The sequence below is a fragment of the Melanotaenia boesemani genome, chromosome 14 (genome assembly GCF_017639745.1).
Source record: "Melanotaenia boesemani isolate fMelBoe1 chromosome 14, fMelBoe1.pri, whole genome shotgun sequence".
Classification (NCBI taxonomy): Eukaryota; Metazoa; Chordata; class Actinopteri; order Atheriniformes; family Melanotaeniidae; genus Melanotaenia; species Melanotaenia boesemani.
The window spans coordinates 20,750,722-20,771,754 of NC_055695.1; the positions used below are offsets into that span (position 1 = coordinate 20,750,722).

At 39.4% G+C, this 21,033-nt stretch overlaps 4 protein-coding genes across 4 annotated transcripts; 1 reads left to right on the plus strand and 3 right to left on the minus strand.

Annotated features, from left to right (window-relative positions):
- Nucleotides 1-298: 298 nt before the first annotated feature.
- On the minus strand, nt 299-10,320 carry malt2 (MALT paracaspase 2). The gene is made up of 17 exons (XM_042005817.1): nt 10,130-10,320; nt 9,515-9,668; nt 9,152-9,318; nt 6,329-6,459; nt 5,989-6,142; nt 5,713-5,900; nt 4,025-4,121; nt 3,835-3,885; nt 3,501-3,593; nt 3,190-3,393; nt 2,833-3,010; nt 2,671-2,745; nt 2,457-2,584; nt 2,166-2,315; nt 1,889-2,046; nt 1,249-1,386; nt 299-967 (listed from the first exon to the last, which is right to left on the minus strand). Exons 2-17 carry the CDS (start codon nt 9,664-9,666, stop codon nt 524-526), a joined length of 2,508 nt encoding a protein of 835 aa, XP_041861751.1. The 5' UTR covers nt 9,667-9,668; nt 10,130-10,320; the 3' UTR covers nt 299-523.
- Nucleotides 10,321-10,892: 572 nt separating this feature from the next.
- Nucleotides 10,893-13,566, minus strand: mrpl54 (mitochondrial ribosomal protein L54). Its single transcript, XM_042005820.1, has 3 exons — nt 13,358-13,566; nt 12,854-13,010; nt 10,893-11,149 (listed from the first exon to the last, which is right to left on the minus strand). The coding sequence occupies exons 1-3, from the start codon at nt 13,518-13,520 to the stop codon at nt 11,017-11,019; spliced, it is 453 nt and encodes a 150-aa protein (XP_041861754.1). The 5' UTR covers nt 13,521-13,566; the 3' UTR covers nt 10,893-11,016.
- Nucleotides 13,567-13,663: 97 nt separating this feature from the next.
- fam32a (family with sequence similarity 32 member A) lies at nt 13,664-17,575 on the plus strand. The gene is made up of 4 exons (XM_042005821.1): nt 13,664-13,819; nt 15,213-15,357; nt 16,966-17,019; nt 17,365-17,575. Exons 1-4 carry the CDS (start codon nt 13,746-13,748, stop codon nt 17,431-17,433), a joined length of 342 nt encoding a protein of 113 aa, XP_041861755.1. The 5' UTR covers nt 13,664-13,745; the 3' UTR covers nt 17,434-17,575.
- A 78-nt stretch (nt 17,576-17,653) lies between these two features.
- fh (fumarate hydratase) lies at nt 17,654-19,596 on the minus strand. Its single transcript, XM_042005819.1, has one exon. It carries the CDS (start codon nt 19,529-19,531, stop codon nt 18,032-18,034), a length of 1,500 nt encoding a protein of 499 aa, XP_041861753.1. The 5' UTR covers nt 19,532-19,596; the 3' UTR covers nt 17,654-18,031.
- Between the last annotated feature and the right edge of the window lie 1,437 nt (nt 19,597-21,033).

A 21,033-nucleotide genomic window follows, 5' to 3' on the forward strand; every position in this document is an offset into this window, starting at 1 on the left:
GAGATACCACCTTAATGCTTTTACTTTTAGAATCATTTTGCAACTCCTTGTAAACCAGCTTCATTTTTTCAATCTTTTAAGGTCTTCCTTCTTTCTCCCTCATACTTTCTACAGTTCAACAGAGCATGCTCCGCTGCCTCCAGTGCCCCACAGTGGTCACATCTCCCAGTTTGCAGAGAAAATTGGGATGCAAAACTACTAAAGACTGCTGCAAACACCTGACAGAAAGCCTTTGAGCAACGCAAGAAACAAGATGTTTTTGTACTATAAGACGCATCCAAGTTTACAAAAATTAAAAAAGCATTTCAAAACTTTTTAAACTTTATTTGTTGATCCACATTTAGTAGTAGTAGTAGTTAGTATGATACAAAAAATGTTTAAGGATAAATGGTTAGTGCATAGTTCAGACAAAGACATCTGCTAAATAAACTCATACATAGAACAGTTGGGCAGCTAAAGTTAAACTGAACTATCACATCTCTATTTTTTGACATGTAATCGTGCAGTCATGGATGCATGATGCCTAGTAGGAATGAAAATTGTACATGTCACTAAATTTGTAGTTTGTATCATTTACTTGGCTGTGGGGCAAGCTTTTACTAGCGACAAGGGGTCGTGGGGAATCAAATAATTCTGGACAGTCAGTCTCTTCTGGGACATTTGCACTTCTGGATGAAGTCTGGGAGTCAGCGTGGGAAACTTGGCCGGCAGTTTGTGCATAGTATGACCATGTATTTGAGGCAGAATCAACAGAGGCAAAATCCTCAGTAAAGGTGGAGCACGCTGGGAAGTTAAAGGAGTCGCTGTTGAAGGACGTGCTGGCAGAGCAACTGTGAGACGGTCGTGGTTCATGCAGATTGAGTTTGGAGACCAGTGGTTTGCCCACTGTTACTGGTAGCCTTTCTTGTACCTCTTCATCCAAGTTGGAATAAGTGTAATGGAGGCAGACAGTGAATGTGAGCTCCCTCTACAAAGACAATAAACAGCAAATATGTTTTTTATCTTAAAAATATAAAAACCTTTTCCATAACAGAAAGTATTTTATCTGACAGAGTGATAAAAATTCACTAAAAGAGAAGGCCTAAAAACGTTTTAAAATTGTTTCATGTAAATTTAAATTCTTATTTCAGGAAAAGCTAAATTTTATCTAGAGTGGTTATAGCCTGTTCTTTGCTGTATCACACATCATCTACACATGACACATATACACTAACAGACAGAAATGGTTAAAACAGAAAAGTATCTGACCCTGAGTCTCTGCAGGCTGCGGATGCGTGTGTAAAGACTCGGGGCCTCTGGTGAGGGAAGCTCTTCTTTAATCAATAATAAAATGCCGGCTTCAAGCAGAGTCTCTTGATTAGTCTTCTTCAGGTCAACATCCACGTCCTGCCAAATGAGCATGAAAATAATGTTAAGTCTAATAACCAAAACTTTGTGTGCTTGAAGTACACGTGATAACAAATTATTCTTTGCTTATAATAGTGGGTACTTGTCTGTGTTGTGGAATACGGAAAGAGAGAACACAAGGACAACGTGTAGCAAAACAAAAACAAAAAGAAGACATCCTAAACATGATATCTACAGAAACAAAGCTGCTGCGCTAAAAAAAAGCTGCTTCTGCACTAAAAACAGAAAAAAATACAAAGAGGAACTTCTTCCTCGAAGCTCTAACTAAAATAATTTATTACAGATGGACTGATTTTTACCACTAGTATAGTTTTGTTTGGACAGATTCTCTGATTATGCTTCTCTAATCTTTCTTAATAACCTGATCCCGACACATTGCTATCCCCACTATCTGGAAGAGCAGAGAAATCCTGGAAAAATTTAATCACCCATGTTACAAATATGGAGAGAATACACCTTTATATAACTGCAGCTAACACACCTCTGGGAAGTCAGTGAGCTGAGCAGAGCAGGAAACTATTTCTTTAGGTTTCTCAAGTATCCGAGTGTAGATGACCATGATGTTGGAGAATTCTGCTGCGAATCCAAGCTGAACCTTCACCCCACAGTCAAACTGGAGGCAATGACTCTTAGGCAGGACTGAATAAAATTAAACGCGGGTTAGGAAAATTTGATGTATAAAACAGTAAAAAGGTGATCTACATATTTAAAAACTTTTGCTAAATTTAATCACTTCAGTAACTGTCTTTTAAGTTTACCATGAGAAACAGCCCATTGTAGGTTTCGAGCTGAATGTGATGCAGAGCAGGCAGAAATCTGGATCTGATCAGTGAGCGAACGTCTTTCAGAGAGATTGCTGCGTAGCTCCAGAGCCTGCCTCCCTCGCGTGATCTCACAACGACCCATATCTGGGAAAAATAAATAGCCTTTAACATGCAGCATGCAGAAATTGGTTCTGTTAAAGAGTCACACAGACATGAGAGACACTTGAAGGTGTTGTAGCTTGAATTATCGGGATATGACTCAGTTGTGCTTAGCATGTATTCTACCTTCAGCAACTCTGTCTAGCATGACGGTGACTTTCTCGTCCTCACACACTCGTTTTTTGAGAAAGCTTATGAAGATGCCGTTTGACACGTCTTCCCGCTTCACCTCATACGCTTCCGCGTCAACACATCTAAACATGAGAAATTACATACAAAATCAAACAACACAAGCCGATGACACAGTCTGAAAAGGAGCTTTCTGAGGATCAGAACTTACGTGGCATAACCAAACACTATATTCGCTGTCACTTTGATGAGGCCGGGTTGGACAATTACAATATCATTTGGGTTTCTGGAGAAAAAAAAACATTAGAAGCACAAAATGCACAGCAGATCATCATCATTTCATTAATATGAATTATTAAACGAACAGGCTTACTTTTTGCGGCACATGTCCAGCAGGAAAACATTGAGGCCCGTCTCTTTCTCCTGCATCTTGGTGAGTATATTCTGTACACACAGACAATGTGCCGATGTGTAGGAGGCTGGTGCATCAATGGGAACCATGAAACTGTTGCCGTAGTTCTCGTAGCCATGACCAGCGAAATACAGCAGGCCTGCAGAAGCAATGACAACCGGGCCTGGTCAGAATGTTTTAGCTCATTTCTATTTCAAGAACATGTGTGTTTTCAATAAGCATCTAGTTATATTTATACATTATTTAATCCAGTTGGACACAAACTTGAAATAAGTGCTATACAGCGAACATTTAAACACATATGGCTAAAGTACTGACCATACACTCCCTTGTCAAGCAGCAATAGGAACTCAGTAACAGCGCTATGCATCTCCTGCCAGTTGAGGTCGAGCAGTGAAACCACCTTGAAGTCCATCTGTCTGAGGAGGTTGGTTAGCTCATGGACATCAGAAATAGGAGCAGACAGCTGAGTGTGGTAAAGGTAGTTCATGTTGCCAATAAGAAGAGCAACTTTATCTGTGGCTGGGGAGAGGAAATGAAGAAATTTTATTTTACAGATGTTGTGTCATTGCACTTGTTGCAATGACAAGAAAGTTCTATTCTATAAGTTTTGCATCCATGTAACTCACCATAGTAATTCTTGGCTGATACGGACAGATTGGCCATCTGCAGTAGTGGATGTGCTCCTAGTCCAGAGGTTGACCTGTGGACTTCTTGTGACTCTAGCCAAATGAATATGACAAGATAAAACTAAAGCAGTGCCAGAGCTATGTTTTCTTACATCAAACAGGTTATCAAGCTACAGTTGAACACTAGAAACTAAACCATTTTTAGATTCTGCCTTTTGACAAACAGAATGTAAATACAAAAACTGAAATGAAAGTGAAGAAAAAAGCAGTAGAGCTAAAACACAGCCGTAGTTCCTGTATTACTTGCTAAATATTTTAGCAGTATTTAGCATACTTAGACCACGATCCAATTCTACCCACGAGGCCTCTATGACTGAACTGGGGCCTGCATGAAGGAGTAAAACAGAAACTATTAGTCACTGCAAAGTACTAAATTTCTACTCATGTATGAAACAAATATTTTTCCTCATTCATATATTTACACTCCTAATTGAGAACTGACAACTGAAGCATTTCAGTCTCACCAATGGTGACTGTTGCTGTGTCGCTCCAGGCCTGGTGATACAAGTTGAACACCTTACAGCTGTATTCTCCTCTGTGTTCTGTGGTCACACACGGTATCTGCAAAACATCAGCTGCATACAGTAAACTGAGACTGAGACAAAAATGCCCATATTAGTTGTTTTGATTAAAAAAAAAGACAAATGTACTGGTTTTTCTCACATAGAGACCAAACACAAAAATGTGACAATGACAAAGAGCAAGGAGCAGATGTACAACAGAGTGGATTGAGACAGTTACCCGCACTAAAATTTTTTGCTGTAGGTCGATTCGTTTGCAGACATGGAAAGTTCAGGTGCAGCTGAACCTTGGTTGTGGAATGGACAACGATTTTAAATTGGACAGTCAAAATAATGCCTTAGTTGAGTCCAGCTTTTATCATTTAAGGAAACTGGCAAAGGTTAAACCTTTTCTTTCTGGGCAGTAGCTAGAGACAGTGACCCCTGCCTTTATATTGTCACGGCTGGATTACTGTAATTCCCTCTATCTTGGAGTCAGTCAGTCCTTACTTGCACATATGCAAATAAATCAGAACGCTCCTGCACAACTTTTAACAGGTATCTGAAAAAGGAAGCAAATAACCCATTCTGGCTTTTTCTGTTTTAAAATCCCCATGTTTGCTTTTAAAGTTTTGAATGGCTTTGCCCCAACTTATTTATCTGAGCTTCTCCGCCACTACACTCCTTCTCGGTCCCTCAGGTCAGCTGATCAGCTGCTCCTGGTTGTCCCTACTTCTAAATGGAAGCTCAGAGAAAACAGGTCCTTCTCTATCAGTGCACCTAAGTTATGGAACAACCTAACTTTGCCTATTCGCCAGGTTCCCCCACTGTCCATTTTTAAAACCCATCTTAAAACTCACTTTTACTCATCAGCCTATTTTATTTTTAATGTTTGGATTTGATTTGATCTGTTTTACTAATTTTATTATACTTTATTTATTTTAATTGTTTTATCTTGTTTTAATGCATTTTTATGCTTTTATTTTACCTGTCTCAGCTCTACAAAACCTTGTTCAGCTGTGACTGATGTTAAAGTGCTTTATGAAAAGATGATGGTGAACCATGTGCACATTTGTAAAGTCCCTAGCGCTCAGTTCCTCTTTACAGTGAGGTGGACTTTTCTTAACTCCGTAGGAAGTTTAGCTCATGACATGAAAATAAAAAGTCCAGCATTATATTATTTGTTGTGATTTAAAAGAAGAATTTATCACATTTTATTTGTAACTGATGTAGAAATCTTGCTAATTCCAAAGGATTTTAAAACCTTTTGTTCCATCTATGTCCATTGATTTGGTTGAGAAGTTAAACTGCCTTTACTCATTTTAATCTAAGACTCTTCATGCACTCATACAGTTAAGATTGCTCTGGTTGGTTGTTAATTATGAAATTATGCGTGCATGTGCTGGTCCACGACTGGTGCATCTTCCAGCAGCACCCTATAGTCATTTTTAACTTCCCCCCAGACTTTTGTGACCCCATGTTTTTTTTTTTTGTAAATAAAACCAAATCCTTTAAAATTTTAATAATGTTTTTGTGGCTGCTTGAGACCCGAGGAAGATGAGTCACTTTAATGTTGTGTCTTGGCCATTCCTATGCAAGGAATAACACACAATAAGGAAGCAGCTTACAGCAGTCTCTGTGAATGGACTTACTTTAAGAACACATGTCTTTTGTTGAAGCAAGAGCTTTTTGTTGTGGTACCACTCATACTGGGCAGGAGGATTGGCTTCTGCTTTACACTCCAGGACCAGAGTATCCCCCTCAGATGCTGCCTGGGACTGGGGCTGATGAATAATTTGCAGCCCACTAACTGAGCCTGAAAACAGGCTGCTGCTGCAGCCTGAAATGCCAAACATTTACAGAGAAGTTGCATTAAATGGCACGAAGTAAAATAAAATCAGAGAAGACAGGGAGGAGAGGAGACATACCTGGACTGGAACCTTGGCTGACCAAGTCAACATGAACCCACTGGGAGAAAACATATTTTTCTCCATGGTTGATCCTACAGATATAGTGACCCTGGTGGGCTGGACCCAAAGGACACAGAACCAGCTCTGGTGAACTGCCAGTGTCATTCAAAATCTAAAGCAAGAAAATAATAAATAAATCCTAAAAAGATCTAAACAACTAATTTCTAGAAAAACATTGATGTGATGCAGCAATAAAAGATTTTGCCATAAAGGCAACATAAATACAGAACAAAAATACTCTCAGGGTTTTAACTAAAATATTTTTTATAATCACACTATCATAAAATGTTGGAATGACCTCCTCATTGCCTCTGAACCACTGGTAGCTGAGTCCAGGGGGACCAGAGGCCCTGCAGGTCAGTATCACCCTGCTCCCCTGAGTTGCCTGCTGGGACTGCGGCTGCACCGTGATTTGGATCAGCTCTGCCACTAAAACACAGACAACATGAACAGTCATAACCCCAGACAAGAAGGGACAGATGTCAGACATTTCTATCTAGACATGTAGCAGCAGAGTGGATTATTCAGACCAACATTTACATGCACTAACTTGTGAGCCAAAAGCAACCTGAGGCCTGTTCCAGAACAGAGATTTAACTAACTCTGAGACTGAAAAAGAAACTCTGGGTTAATTTACTCTGAGCTGAGCAACTGCATTTTTTGGTTCCAGAACAGCTGCTTTGAGTTGGATCAATCAGCTCTGAGTATCTTTACAAAGAGCTGTGAACCACAACAAAAAGCCATCATCAACAGAGCACCGATGCCTGGACTCACCATGACAATCACTGACAAAAAGCTAGTATTTTACCCGATTGGAGCGAGAAGCTCTTATTGAAGCATATGGGCAATACGAAGAGGTATTTCATAAAGAAGGGAACACTACTGCTGCTGCTAAGCAGAAAGGAGGATTATGGGAGAAAAACCGCTGCCTAAGACAATGTGGGAGTTGGAATCCAGTGGTCTACTGACTGAATATTTAACTGCAGCATGTGGGTTCAAATATTTGTGGATAGAAAAAAATCGTAGGCCGACAGTAGAGCTCTACTCATCACACGTTTATAAAATTATGATTTCAGACATGTGTGAGGAGATTCCTCATGACTCGACATACCGTTGTCTTTCTAAAGTGTTCTGTGTTGTCAACATTATAAAGAAAGGTCCCATTTACAAAAAGCATTTAAAAAGTATCACAGAACAAAGTACAAATCTTGCTGTGACGTCATCTCATGGCCACCGTGTGTCACGTTGGATATGTACAGCCGAAGTACCTGAGTGACTGCAAAACAGTACCGTTTCAAGAGATGTAGATCAGGAAATGAAGATTTTTTTTTTTTTTAAGAATATTTTCCCTACATAAATCATTGTGTATAAAGTCAACTTCTAAATCTCTGGAATCGCGTTGGTACGGACAACCCATGCCTGACAGCTGCTTCAGGTGGGAGGAGACAGGTAGAAACCCAGAGTTTCTTTATGGTGAACCTGCAAGCGAAGATGTTCACTTTACAATGTCAGTTACCATGGTAACAGACTGGGGTAAGACTTACCTCACTTTCTAGAAGAAAAAATTCAGAGTTTCAACCTGAGTTTCAACATAATCTGCTTTCTGGAACAGGCCCCTGCTCTATATATTACACAACAGAAAGATCTTTAACTATTTTATTTCAGTACTTTACAAACCAATAATGAAAGCATTTACAACAGTAGATTCAGTTCATTATTACTGAGCATGTTATGATTACATCTGTTCTAACAAGTCAAAATGTCCATACCATAGGCTATTGTAAACGGAAAATGGCTAAAGCAACCAGATTTGAAAATTGAATGAGTTGCACATATGCCTTAAAGAGCAACACCAAAGAAAGCAATGAATAAAAAAATAAATAAAGTCTGGTTATAACAGAATCCTAACTAAGAATTATGAACTTGAATAATCAAAGTAGCAGACATGATAAGAGCTGAATAAATTCTACAAATTCTGAAACAAAAGGAGCTTTAATGCTTCTCTTGTCTCCTTTTACATAAAATATGTTCTCTGTATGAAATCAAAGGAGTTGATTCCACATCACAGTTCAGTGTGTCATTAGATTTATTCTGCAGCGTGGTGGTATTCTCCTAAATCCTTAAAAGTTTTCCCAACCATCTTTCCATAACTTCATTATATTTTGAAGTAGGTTCAAGAAAAGATGGTTAGAAAAAAGACAGTAGGAGGTGAAGTTTGTTTTGTTTTGTTTTGTTTTTTTTAAACATTTCAACCACAGAATGCCCTTCAAATGAGAATTGGTAGCAACTCTTATGCATTGGTCCTTATTTGTACAAAAGGATACTTGAGTGAATACCTGAAATCTGACTGGGACTAAATAAATGTATTTTTGAGACATTATATATTTTTAAATATAAGATTGTATAATACGGCTAAGGAGTGAATCAAGCAAGTAACACCATAATGACTTGACGGACAGATTTATTTACTCAGTATTTCATGAGAGGTTAAGTTATTTTGAACTAGACAGTCAACTGGAAAGTGACATGTTTTGGAGTAAACCAACTGGCCATCAGTGGCCTTTAACACTTCCTCAATAGGTTTACATTATGGTTAGTTCCCATTCTTCAAAAAATTTATCTCTATAATTTCCTCTTCTTGAAAACTGCATATGGGATCATTTTTATGTAATTTACCAGCTTGAATCACATCAAACTCAAGCATAATTATAGGAAGGACTGTGTATAATAACAAGTGGATGCTGCTGTCACCACATCTGCCTCCAAATACCCCAAATGGGGGTGCCAAAATAACAAACTCTAGGTTTTAGAGCAGTAGTCTATAAGGCTACATTCACCCATCTCCAAAGTCCACACTGAGCAAAGGTCTATCATGGAAATAACGGCAACAAAAAGTATGGAAATAAACCTGGAGTTAATTATAACCTGACCTTTAACATGCACATACACACATCTTATATTTAATGGATTACATTTTCTGCTGGGTGTCTCAGACACTAGTAACAGTGCAGTACACAAAATCAAATTTATCTAAGGTCACTGAATTTTAAATTCAGGGTTGTTTCATGAAAAATATATTTAGATACATTTGCATATGACCCCTAAGTCGCTTCTGCTTTACCTGCAGTGGTGAGGAACTGCACAGCTTCCTCGTGGTCCATCTTCCTCAGGCAGTGGAGAAGGAAGTCTAGGGAGCAGGAGCGATCAGCTAACCAAGCCAGCAGGGTTCGTGCCGGGCTGCCTCCAGCGTCCAGAACCTGAAGTGAGCAGCTCGTCAGTTCTTTTTCACTGCAAGGAGAGTTTCATAGACAGTGGTGTTAAAAAATGTCAGAGCAGCGGGAGCGGTGTAAGTATGAAAAATATAAAAGGAAGCACTTGCATTTCTAGATAAAAACCAATGTCTTTATTTTTGTTATTTTGGGTGTAAAAATATTCTGGAAGCTAAATAATATGTAGAACTTTTGTGATGCATTCAGTGTCTCACCTGCAGAGGAATTTTGGGTGTTCCGCCGCTGCGGTGGCTAACTTTCTCCATCCGCAAGTGGAGTTGTCCAACATCTTTGACAGTTTTTTTAAGACTTCTTCGTTGAGAGTCCCAATACTCATTTTCCACTCCTCGGTCTTTGTGTTTGTCATAGCTAACAAATCAAAATTGTATTAGACAGATATTGACATTTAATTAAAATACCATGTGCTAAATTGTCAGGGGACCCCTCTCGTCCACCCTACGCAGCAGTGACACTAAAATAATCTCCCCACGAGGTGTGACTAAGTTACACACGCAGGGATAGCTGAATGAACGTCCCACATTTACACCTACGGGTGCGATTTGCCACAAAACAATAGGTTGTAAACACAACTCCGGGTTTCCCCCCAATCTGCCCGCACCTGCAACGTACACTGGGTGGGAAAAACGTATTAAATTAGATTAATCCTATTGAGAGCCAAAACGTTTTAAATCAACAACAGATACAACGAAAATATAAGCTGAATTCTAAACAAAGTAAACACAAGGATGTCGATTTGTAGCTGCGCCGACGCTTCCGCCATGAACCATACTGAGGCATTTCTAATTTTCAACTCCACGAAGAAAACTTACCGAAGAAACATACAAGTCGGTACTTGAATTTCAGCTCCAGTACAAAAAACTAACCCGTGACCTTGAAATTACAGAGATTTCTGACGCATTTTACTCTAAATTAATCTTCCAATATGACTTCTTTTGGGTTCCCCTGATTATTAACTTCTCATTTCGGTTCCTCATTTCAAACATCCCTGGTACGCACGAGCATTTGCATGAAGCGTTGTCATGGCAACGCGATTCATAGAGACCTACTACTGTGACAAATAATAAAAAAAAGAACTGTCAACTGTATTGACCAAAAGATGATAAAAACACACATTTATACTCATAATATGGATTAACTACCGAGGCAGAAACAATTGAATATTAATGTTTATTTGGAATGAAAGTCTACAATGCAGTTTATGAACTGCAAAACATCAACAAACACATTCCGTGTTATTAATGAGTAGCTACAATTCTCAGACTAGCTTTGCTCTCATCATGATTTCGCATCAGGTCTGGAGTTTTAAAGTCACATCATGCAATACCTTATCTTATCCAAATGAGAATGAAGTTGCTGAGCTGTAGTCTGGTAGGACATTGAACCAACCTGGAAACCAAAATGCAGTGGTTTTTCTCCACTTCATTTTCAATATAAGACATCATTTGCCACCTTGTGTTAAACAAGGATTGTGCCAAGCTTCCTGAAGATATCACCTGACTTAAAAGGATAAATCTGAAACTGTTATATCCTTTCTTTTGGCTTTCACCACACCATATGACAAGACTGCAGATACCAAATGCAAAAGAATTTATTTAAAAAGGACAGAAGTTGTGAACATGGATCACTGTCATAATAATTCATTTCAGTGTGAAGAAAGCTGTTGTAGAAGGGGAAGCCTTATGTCAGTCCAGGAGGCCTACAACTTCTTCCCTTTATGTAGTCTGTTGTAACGCCAAATGTTTTCCTTTCTTAGACGTTTCCAGTACTCCCAGGTGTCTGGTTCCAGCTCTGTCAACTTTTTGGCATTTCCCAAGTTCAACTGGAACAACCTGAGTCAGAGAAAGAGGGGAAACAAAGTTGACAATTTCAGGATTATTATCTCAAACTGTACTCTCCCTTTCACTTAAGAGCCAATGTGTCACCTACATAAATTCAACTAAAACAAATACCAAAAGTACTGTGATGTTTCTAAAGTGTTTCTAACCTGTTTCACATTAACCCCCCTTCAGTTTTTTGTCTTGCATCATTAATTTCCAGGAATACCTATCAGCTACTAAGACATCAGGGTCTGATGACAATTTCTATGTTAAAGTGGAGATTTAGAACAGCTATTTATAATAACAGACAGCAAATGATTGGAAAATAAAGGAATTCCCCAAAATGTCCTGAAAAGGACATTTTGGGGAATAAAACAATGTGGGAGTTGGAATTTTAAGCAGGAGGTGTCAGAAAAGTTACCGTGGCGGCCAAGCGTTCGATGTGGGCTCTTCCTATCGTTGTGAAGCAGAATTCAGCAAGCGTTGGATTGTTCACCCACTAATGGGGAACGTGAGCTGGGATTAAACCGTCATGAGACCGGTTAGTTTTACACTACTGATGATGTGTTGTTGCAATAGTAATCCTGCTAAGTACGAGAGGAACCGCAGGTTCAGACATTTGGTGTATGTGCTTGGCTGAGGAGCCAATGGTGCGACGCTACCATCTGTAGGATTACGACTGAACGCCTCTAAGTCAGAATCCTGCCTAGACGTAACAATACCGAAGTGCCACGGAGCTTCGGTTGGTCTCGGATAGCCGGCTACGGCCGGTGTGGAGAGCCGTTCGTGACGGGGCGCGGCCGGAGGATGGTCGCCCCTCTCCTGATAAACCTAAAATGAACTCTTTGTAATATTTACATTCTAAATATTACAAATATTTAGATTTTTTACATTTAAATTGCTTTACATTTAAATTACTTAAGTTGAATCGTAATGCCTTCTTATTCAATTGTATGATCAGATGAGCTCAGGTTAGGTGCCAATATTTAGACCCTGCCTGTTTATTTTAAGCTTTAACATCTTAGACCTAGTTTAAGCGTCATCATGAAACATTTACTGAGCTATCCAAAACCTTCCGTTTTTAAAAACTATGAAAATCTCCAAATGATTTTGGAACAAATTAGATTTCAAATTAATCATAATGTACCAAGGATGGGATTCCACGGTTAACAGAGCCCAAGAATAGACAGATTGAAAGTGGAAACGTAGGATCTGTAGGCAACAGTAACAGATGTTGGCGTGAATGTACATTTATAGAGATCTACTAAATCAGTTCAACATTAACATAGAGCCAGAACAGTCCTAAGGGTAAATTCCTTTTGGTTGTCTGACCACATTTTTAGTTGGCATGTTTGCTGCAGAACACAATAACTTTTTCATGTACACGCCAACTGAACCGAACCGAAGTACGCTGGTAAAAAATGTTGTGGTCTGGGGATGCTTTGATGACCCCCACAGTTCACCGTCATCCAAACATCAAATAGTGCATGAAGATGGGACTTATCTAAAAGCTAGGTTTGGACTGGAAAAAAGAAAACTCTAAATGGGATTTGGATCCAAAGCACAGTGAAGATCTATTAAGAAATGACTGAAATGACTAAGATTAATAAAGACTCAAGGCCAGACTGGTAGATAACAAAATGTCTACATGACTTTTTAAGAGTCCTTCTAAGTGATGACAGTTGTGTACTAAATCAAAGTCAAATGTGCTCTCACCACTCGGGATATTCCTCATTAGGCTTCAGTTTGGGATCCTCCCCTTGTTTGAAGATGTTGACTCCCACTGCATAAGATGTAAGTCTGCCTGGATCTTTACACACCTCTGGACCTTTAAACTCTGCTTTCACCATGCCTTTACTCTTTCCTTTGGCCACTGAAGGACAAAGAAAAAAAGCATTAACACACTAATACCTGGCTACAACAAACAGGACAAATAAAATAAATAATTAAAATAATAAGATCAACAGGTAAATATAGCATTAGTGTAATCATATATGCTAGGATTATCTGAGATGGATTAGGGAACAGAGGAAAGATAGCAAGAACCTAACAGACTTATGAAGAGACCGTTGTCGATTAATTTACGCTCACAGAGGAATAAACAGACTTAACTTGTCAGTTAAGCTGAACACGTGCTTTTTTTTTAAAGAGAAAAACAATTTTAAAGGGGAAAACGCTATGTTCTTATTTCTAGGCTGGACGTGCATGTCCTCTACTCACCAACTTTCTTCGCATATCCGCGTGCCTGCATTCCGTGTAACGAATTTGTGATGCACAGAAACCTTGTAGCATTGCCTGTTACACATTGTGTTGACGGTGCTATCCGAAATAAAATGCAGCTTAACATTTTGACGCTGGGTAACCTAAAGAAGCTACATAGCATGCCACACTTTGACTTTCAGTTCCATTGATTTCCGTTTTCTGCTTTGTGTTTGTTTCAGTGAGAATAATGCACTGCCCTCTTGTGGTGGGGAAGAGACACTACATGGACCTACACATTTTTTTCTCTTTAATCCGGCAGGTGGCAGCACCAACATATCTACATCTTCCACAACAATAACAAAACAGAAGAAGACGACAAGCAAAAGAAGAAGGACAGTTCTCGAAAATGTCTGAGTACGCCACGACCCAGAAGAGTGTCTTGAAATTAAAGGGTGTGGGGGAAATTTCAGCTGGAAAAAAGTAAGTTTTTTACGTTAGTTGGTAACCATTATAACTAAAGGGGGTTGATTTAAATCGACTCTATATTTCAAAAGCTACTCACAACGAGCGTCTAGTGTTATGCTAGCCATCTTGTCAATTTAAACGTGTTAATGTTTACCTAAATTAGAATGGTTTTTAAAAAGGCAAGTGTTCATTTGGGTTGTGATAAAGGCATTTTTACATTTGTAGCCTTTTTCGTTAGTTGTTATTGGCAACTTAAAGGGTGTTTTACAGATGGCTACAAAACGTTAGCTAACCAGCTAGCATTAGCGGCAACAAAGCACGTAGGTTACAGGATGGACTCTCGATTGATCTGTAGATGTGTTCAAATACAGATATTAAATTATGCAAGACATGTCCGCCACAAGTCCCAAAATTAAATGTAAATGTTGTAAACGTTGCTCAGCTTGGATACAAGTCATCCATCCTTATTTTTGTATGCAGTGGCCTAGTAGTTGGCCACAGCATACTAACTAACTAAATGATAAATAAATATCAGATATATAGTTATTCATATGAAATTGATTGCAAACTTGTACTTCATTTTATTTTATTGTCTTATTTATTGTCAGTACGATCTTTTGCGTTGGTTTGTGATGGAAACACGTGATGCTAATGATAACAATAAATGTGTCATTGCAAAAGTTCTGTTTAATTGACCTTTTTTTGTTATTAACCGGCAATTGCCATTGTAGATCGATATAAGAAAGAACAGCAAGCTTATGTCTGGACAAAGTAACATCCACCCATCCATTGAAACAGAGAAACTAACTTTGCTACATCCACCCGTTCAATCATAAATTCATTCAATCGTAAAACTGCCCGACTGAGCAGCTTTGCTGAGATGGTGAAGTTAAATTAAACAGAACATTTGCAATGACACGTTTATTGTTATCATTACTGTCACATGTTTCCACAGTACTTCATAAACCAACACGAAAGATCAAACAGATGTTGTAAACATTGTTTCTTATACGTCCTCTATTTCCACACTTGACAGTGCAGATACATCTGTGTAAACCTACACATTTTTTGTTGTAAACATGGGTGGTTGGCACGAAATTTGCAAAAGCATTAGGAGTTGGCATTAATGTGAAAGGTCTTCGATCAGCCCACAGTAGCAAACCGCTGAGGGATCGACGATTGCCGGTGGGAAGTAAATACCAGTAAAAAAAAATGTCTTTGACTACTACTGTGAATACAAATTTACAATTCCCCCCCAAAGAATATAAAAATGACTTCAAAAAGGCTAGATCTTTGTGTAGTGTGTCTGGATGTCATTGCTTAGCAAAGAAAAGTTGTCGACCACCCAACAAAAAATAATGAACTTAGTAGCAATCAAATGTTTTTATCCTCCCTCACCCATTTAAAGAAAGAAGAAGAAGAACAAGGAGAGCAAGCATCGTCTGGAGCAGGTGGTAACCAGCCAAGACGACGAGGAGGTGAAAACCAAGAAGACCTATGTTGACAAAAGGACACCAGCACAAATTGCTTTTGACAAAACACAGGAAAAGAGGGTAAGTTAAGACTCACCAGCCTTTAAAAACTGCAGTGTTTTGATGTAAGTGCACAGCAAAAGTAGTAGTACACTGTAGAAATGGAAGTTTTACTCTCTGAACTTTTTAATATATTACCCTTCAAAGTTCTGGCTGCTGCTGACTTTGTTACCACAAATCATTACCATAATGTTTTATTATTATGAAAGCGAAAAGGGTTCATGTCAGTCAAGCAACAAAACATGGGAGCATACAGGGAAGTTTACGTCTAAAATGTAACAGATCTTTTCAGTGACACAAATCAGAAATGGAAAAACTTTCCTGTATATTCCACAATTTGTCACCAGTAAAGCTGCAGTGAAAGAGAGACACTCTTCTGTGTGTGGGTGGTAGATTATTGACTCGAGCTGTTTGCACTTTGCTATTTTAGTAAACGTATGATTAGATTGCCTCTTAGAAAGAAGGCCATCAATCTTAATACAACAGAATCATTACAAAGTAATAATGTTTCCTAGTTAAAATATTTAGCTCAGAGGTTATATAATCTTAATTGGCCCCCAGAATGTTTGAGTGTCTTGTCAGCGTTCGTTAACACAAAGGACAAGGCTCTCTCTTTGCCATGGTGTTTCAACAGCATAATATGCTGTCGCAAATTAACTTCTCATTTTCATCAATGTAACTAATAAAAGTATGTTAATGCCCAACAAAATCATGTTATTTTGTGGAGTAAACACACCGCTGCAGCAGGCAAATGTTTGATTTAGTCTAAACTACAATTACTCCAGAACTCAGCAGCACACGTTGAGTGTGTTTCAGGATCGATTTTAAGCATCTGTTAGTTGTTTATAAATGTCTAAATGGTTTTCTTATTTATGTGACCCGCTTTTAAATAATGAACCCTCGTGGACCCTGAGATCCTCTGGTACTGGTCACTTAGTTGTTCCCAAAGTCAGAACCAAACCTTGAAGTGAGGCCTCGTTCCACCACTACGGGCCTCCGCTGTGGAACAGCCTGCCAGAGAACCTCAGGGCTGCAAAGACTGTTGCTGTGTTTAAAAACAGGCTCAAGACCTTTCTTTATAGCTTAGCCTATAGCTGAATTTTATTTGTTTTTGTTTAGATTTTCACTTATTTAATTATATATTTTTCTATTTATTTTAAATACCACCTATTTATGTGGCGCTCCATTTTTATTGCTTTGTTTTACCCAAGTACCCAGTTTTTATGAACTCCCTTATTTTATTTTACTTTATTTTATCATTGAACTGAACTCCTTTTTCTGTATTTTTATACTTGTTGTTCTTGTCAATTCTCATCATTTATACGTTTATTTAATCTTGTTTTTAATTTTTAACTCCAGTGTAACTAGGGATGGGAGTTCATGTTTATACAGAATGGGGTATGGGCAGGTGGGGGGAGTGCACATGCGCTTGGTTTGTATGTGTGTGTGAGATTGTGTGTAAAAGAGACTACAATGAGGTGTGTTTTAATTTCCTGCTATACTCTAGTGTGGGAAGGCTTTAAGTTGTGCAGTAATGAGTTTTTAGTGTTTGCTTGGTGTAACATGGCAGTATTGGTGAACATGAATTTTTTTAAATCTTCACTGACTTTAAATCTTGTTTTCTTGCAGCAAATGGAACGAATTTTGAAAAAAGCATCAAAGACACACAAACACAGAGTTGAGGTGAGTAACGTCAGCACTGTACAGTTATGTCTGGTCAAACTGGGAAAACTGGATTTGAACAGAAGAAATAATGATTTTCATGAACTGCTATTATAAAAAGCACTGTGCAGTTTAAATATTGAAGTTTTCCTTTTACTTATTTTAACGTTTTTGTATTATTTCTGTCTGTAAGCCTGATCAGACACTCTGAAATGCTATTCTATATTATGCACTATACACATTAACTGGCAATTAAATGACAGTGTGCATCAATGTGATGGGGTTTTTTAAGCAAAGTAGTATGTTGTGGTTTTAAATATGAAAACAAAAAATGCATAATTGAATTTATATTTTGGTTTGTTACAGGATTTCAATCGCCACCTGGACAACCTGACAGAGCATTATGATATTCCCAAAGTCAGCTGGACCAAGTAGAAGGGAAACAGCTCAGTTTAGTTGTTGTGTTACAATTATTTGTACACTTTATTTTAGGTTTAGTTGCTAGCTTCATACATTTTAAATTAAAACGAGTCATTTGTAATTCCTGCTGTGCACAATAAAGGATTTAAGTATTCAATTTCATGTGTTTGTTGCAAATTGCAAACATCCATACAACATTTTTCCTGAAGAAATTGTGTATGAAAAACAACTAGAATCAGAAGGCTTTTACTTTTAATTGAAACATTTCAATAAGCTGGAACATTGAAGAAATGGCACATCAGTTGAAAACCTGAAGACACAAGGAATAGCAATTCATGTAGAAACAACTAGGATGAGATAACATCTAAGCTGTGATGGTGCCACAATCACAAATTTGTGACAGTAGTGAGGAAACTGAACCATGTTAAGCAACGGCTGTTACTGTTAATAAACATTCATGCATTAATACATCATATGGACTCAAAGTTGTCTTAATAAAGTTTGAGTAATGAGCACCAGACATCGGAGGATTATCAAGATTTTTTTTTATTATTAAGAACTTTGATTAAACTGAAAATACTCAGTATTTTCTTTGTTTTGAAGTGTTCTCAGTTTATTTTGGCCCCAGCATTTCACTTGGCTTGACCCACTGATCAAACTGCTCTTCGGTCAGGTAGCCCAGCTCCACAGCCACAGCTTTCAGTGTAGATCCCTTCTTGTGAGCCGTCTTGGCAATGGTGGCCGCCTTGTCGTATCCGATGTGAGGATTGAGCGCAGTGACCAGCATGAGAGACTCGTTCATGAGCTTGTTAATCCTCTCCGTGTTGGCCTGGATGCCCACCACGCAGTTGTTCGTGAAGGAGACGGATGCGTCGCCAAGTAGCCGTGCAGAGTTCAGCACGTTCTTGACCATCATGGGCTTAAAGACATTGAGCTCAAAGTGACCATTGCTGCCCCCGATGGTGACCGCCACGTGGTTGCCCATCACCTGGGCTGCCACCATGGTCATGGCCTCACACTGGGTAGGATTCACTTTGCCCGGCATGATGCTGCTTCCAGGCTCATTCTCTGGTAAGATGAGCTCTCCAAGGCCAGAGCGGGGTCCTGACCCCAAGAAGCGAATGTCGTTGGCAACCTTCATCATGCTGACAGCCACCGTGTTCAGAGCTCCACTCAGCTCTACAAGAGCATCATGAGCTGCCAGAGCTTCGAACTTGTTGGGAGCTGTGACGAATGGCAGGCTCGTCAGAGAAGCTACAGTCGAGGCAACTTTTTCAGCAAAGCCAATACGGGTGTTCAGTCCTGTTCCGACTGCTGTGCCTCCTGCTGCCAGCTCATACACTCGCGGCATGGCAGCCTTCACTCTCTCTATGCTGTACTTCACCTGCTGGACATAACCACCAAACTCCTGTCCAAGTGACAGCGGTACAGCATCTTGAGTGTGTGTGCGCCCAATCTTGATGATATCCTTGAACTCCTCGGCTTTAGCAGCCAGAGCACCATGCAGGGTCTGCAGGCCAGGAAGCAGGACCTGATGAACCTCTGTTGCCACAGCAATGTGCATGGCAGTGGGGAAGGTGTCGTTGGAACTCTGACTCTTGTTAACATGGTCATTGGGATGAACTGGATCCTTGGAGCCCAGTTTTCCTCCCAGGATTTCAATAGCTCGGTTGCTGATCACCTCATTGACGTTCATGTTAGTTTGAGTTCCGGATCCAGTCTGCCACACCACCAGAGGGAAATGATCATCCAGTTTACCAGCTGAAACCTCATCTGCAGCCTGGATGATGGCATCTGCTATCTTTGGGTCCAGGCCGTAGTCCTTGTTCACCTCGGCAGCTGCTTTCTTTAGAATACCAAAGGCCTTGATCACTTGGATTGGCATTCTCTCACTTGGTCCCCCAATCTTGAAGTTCATGGTAGATCTGACAGTCTGAGCACCGTAGTATCTGTCAGCCGGGACCTTGAGCTCACCGAACGTGTCCCGTTCAATCCTGTACTCCGAGTTGGCCATTCCAGATGTGCAGATTAGGAGTTTAGAGTTAATTTGGTGTTTCTGTAGAGTCAGGAGGTTGCAGTTAAACTGCTGGACGCTTCTTAAAGACCGAAACATGGCTTCGCATTAGAGGTGAATCCGGGGGGAGGTCAGCGCAGCTTTCCACATTGTAACCTGTTATTGGATGAGAAGGCAACTTCATCGTGGGACAACCAATTGCGGTGTAGAAAAGGCGGAACTTCCGCCGTGTTTGTCCTATCGAATGGAAACGATCAAGTTGCTACATCCGGTTCTGTAAAGTTTTTCAAAACATTGCAAGAGTTTATTTTAGAGATTAAAACAAAGGCTAAATTAATGGTAAAATAAAACCCCATAATTTTTCAAATATTTAAAATAAACATTTTATGCATTTTTGTAATGTAATTTAGGCTCTAGTTAAACAGAGTTAGCCAATGGCCATTTTTAATCTGTAATCCCAAGAATGAAAAATAGGAAAAAAAATAGCAAGATTAAATATCACACATATACAAAGAAGATAAAAGTGGCCTAATGGTGAATGCTAATGGTGAATACAGGGAATACAGTAAACAGTCTAAAATACAATAAACCACCCTAAAAACACCAACAGTTACAAGTATTCGGTATATTTAACTTTGATTGTATTGATGATGAAACACTATAACTGAGACTCAGAATATATTAGAAACTTGGCACAAAAACTAAGGAAGTTTGTGTGCTTTATTAATATTTCTTTGTTTTAACAATGATCTTTGGTGTTAAATCTTATACTGTTGGAAAGACTGTTAAGTTCCCCTTTAAAAGTTCCACATTTATAAGAAAATTTCATTTGTGGGATGAGCAGCATAGTTGAGTATGTGGTTTGTGGCAAGAAAAAAATGGCCAAATCTTTGCCAGTGTCAAAGGGTGTATTTTAAGCACGGGTGCCCAGGTCCAGTTCTCGAGATCTACCATCCGGCAACTTTTAGATGCAACCCTTCTCCAACACACTTCAATCAGATGTCATCTGCATGTCATTCTACTCTGCAGAGGCTTGGTAACAAGCCAGTCCCCCAGTACCCCAGCTGCTGACAATCAAATGCTTGATTGGCTCTGGATCACCAGCACCTGTGAGCCCGAACCCTGCTACAACTGTCAGTTGGATCATATGGTCAAATTGTGGAGGAGATTCAGAAAATACCATGCTGATTTCTGCACTGATATAGGGTAACAGCTTTTGGTGGAAGCAGTGTGATGGTTTGAAATGGCATTGGCGTCTTCCTCACTAGAAATACAAGGCTTAATATAATTGGAGGCAATCTCAGTGCAGTAAGATATCAAGATTATGCAACTAGTGCCAATCCCATATCGCTACAGTCAGGGACTGAACTCTGTCCTCCAAGAATACAATGCTCTTCCCCACAGAGTGGGGTTTATCAGAAACTACCACCAGAGTTTTAGGAGCAGAGAGGATGGAATGACTTGCATGCAGACCAGACCTCAACCCAATTTACAATTACAGGATCAGTTTGGGCATGCTGTTCATGCCAGAGTGACTAGCACAACCACACTGGCTGACTTGTGACAAATGGGATGCCATCCCAAAACAGTGTGTAACCAAG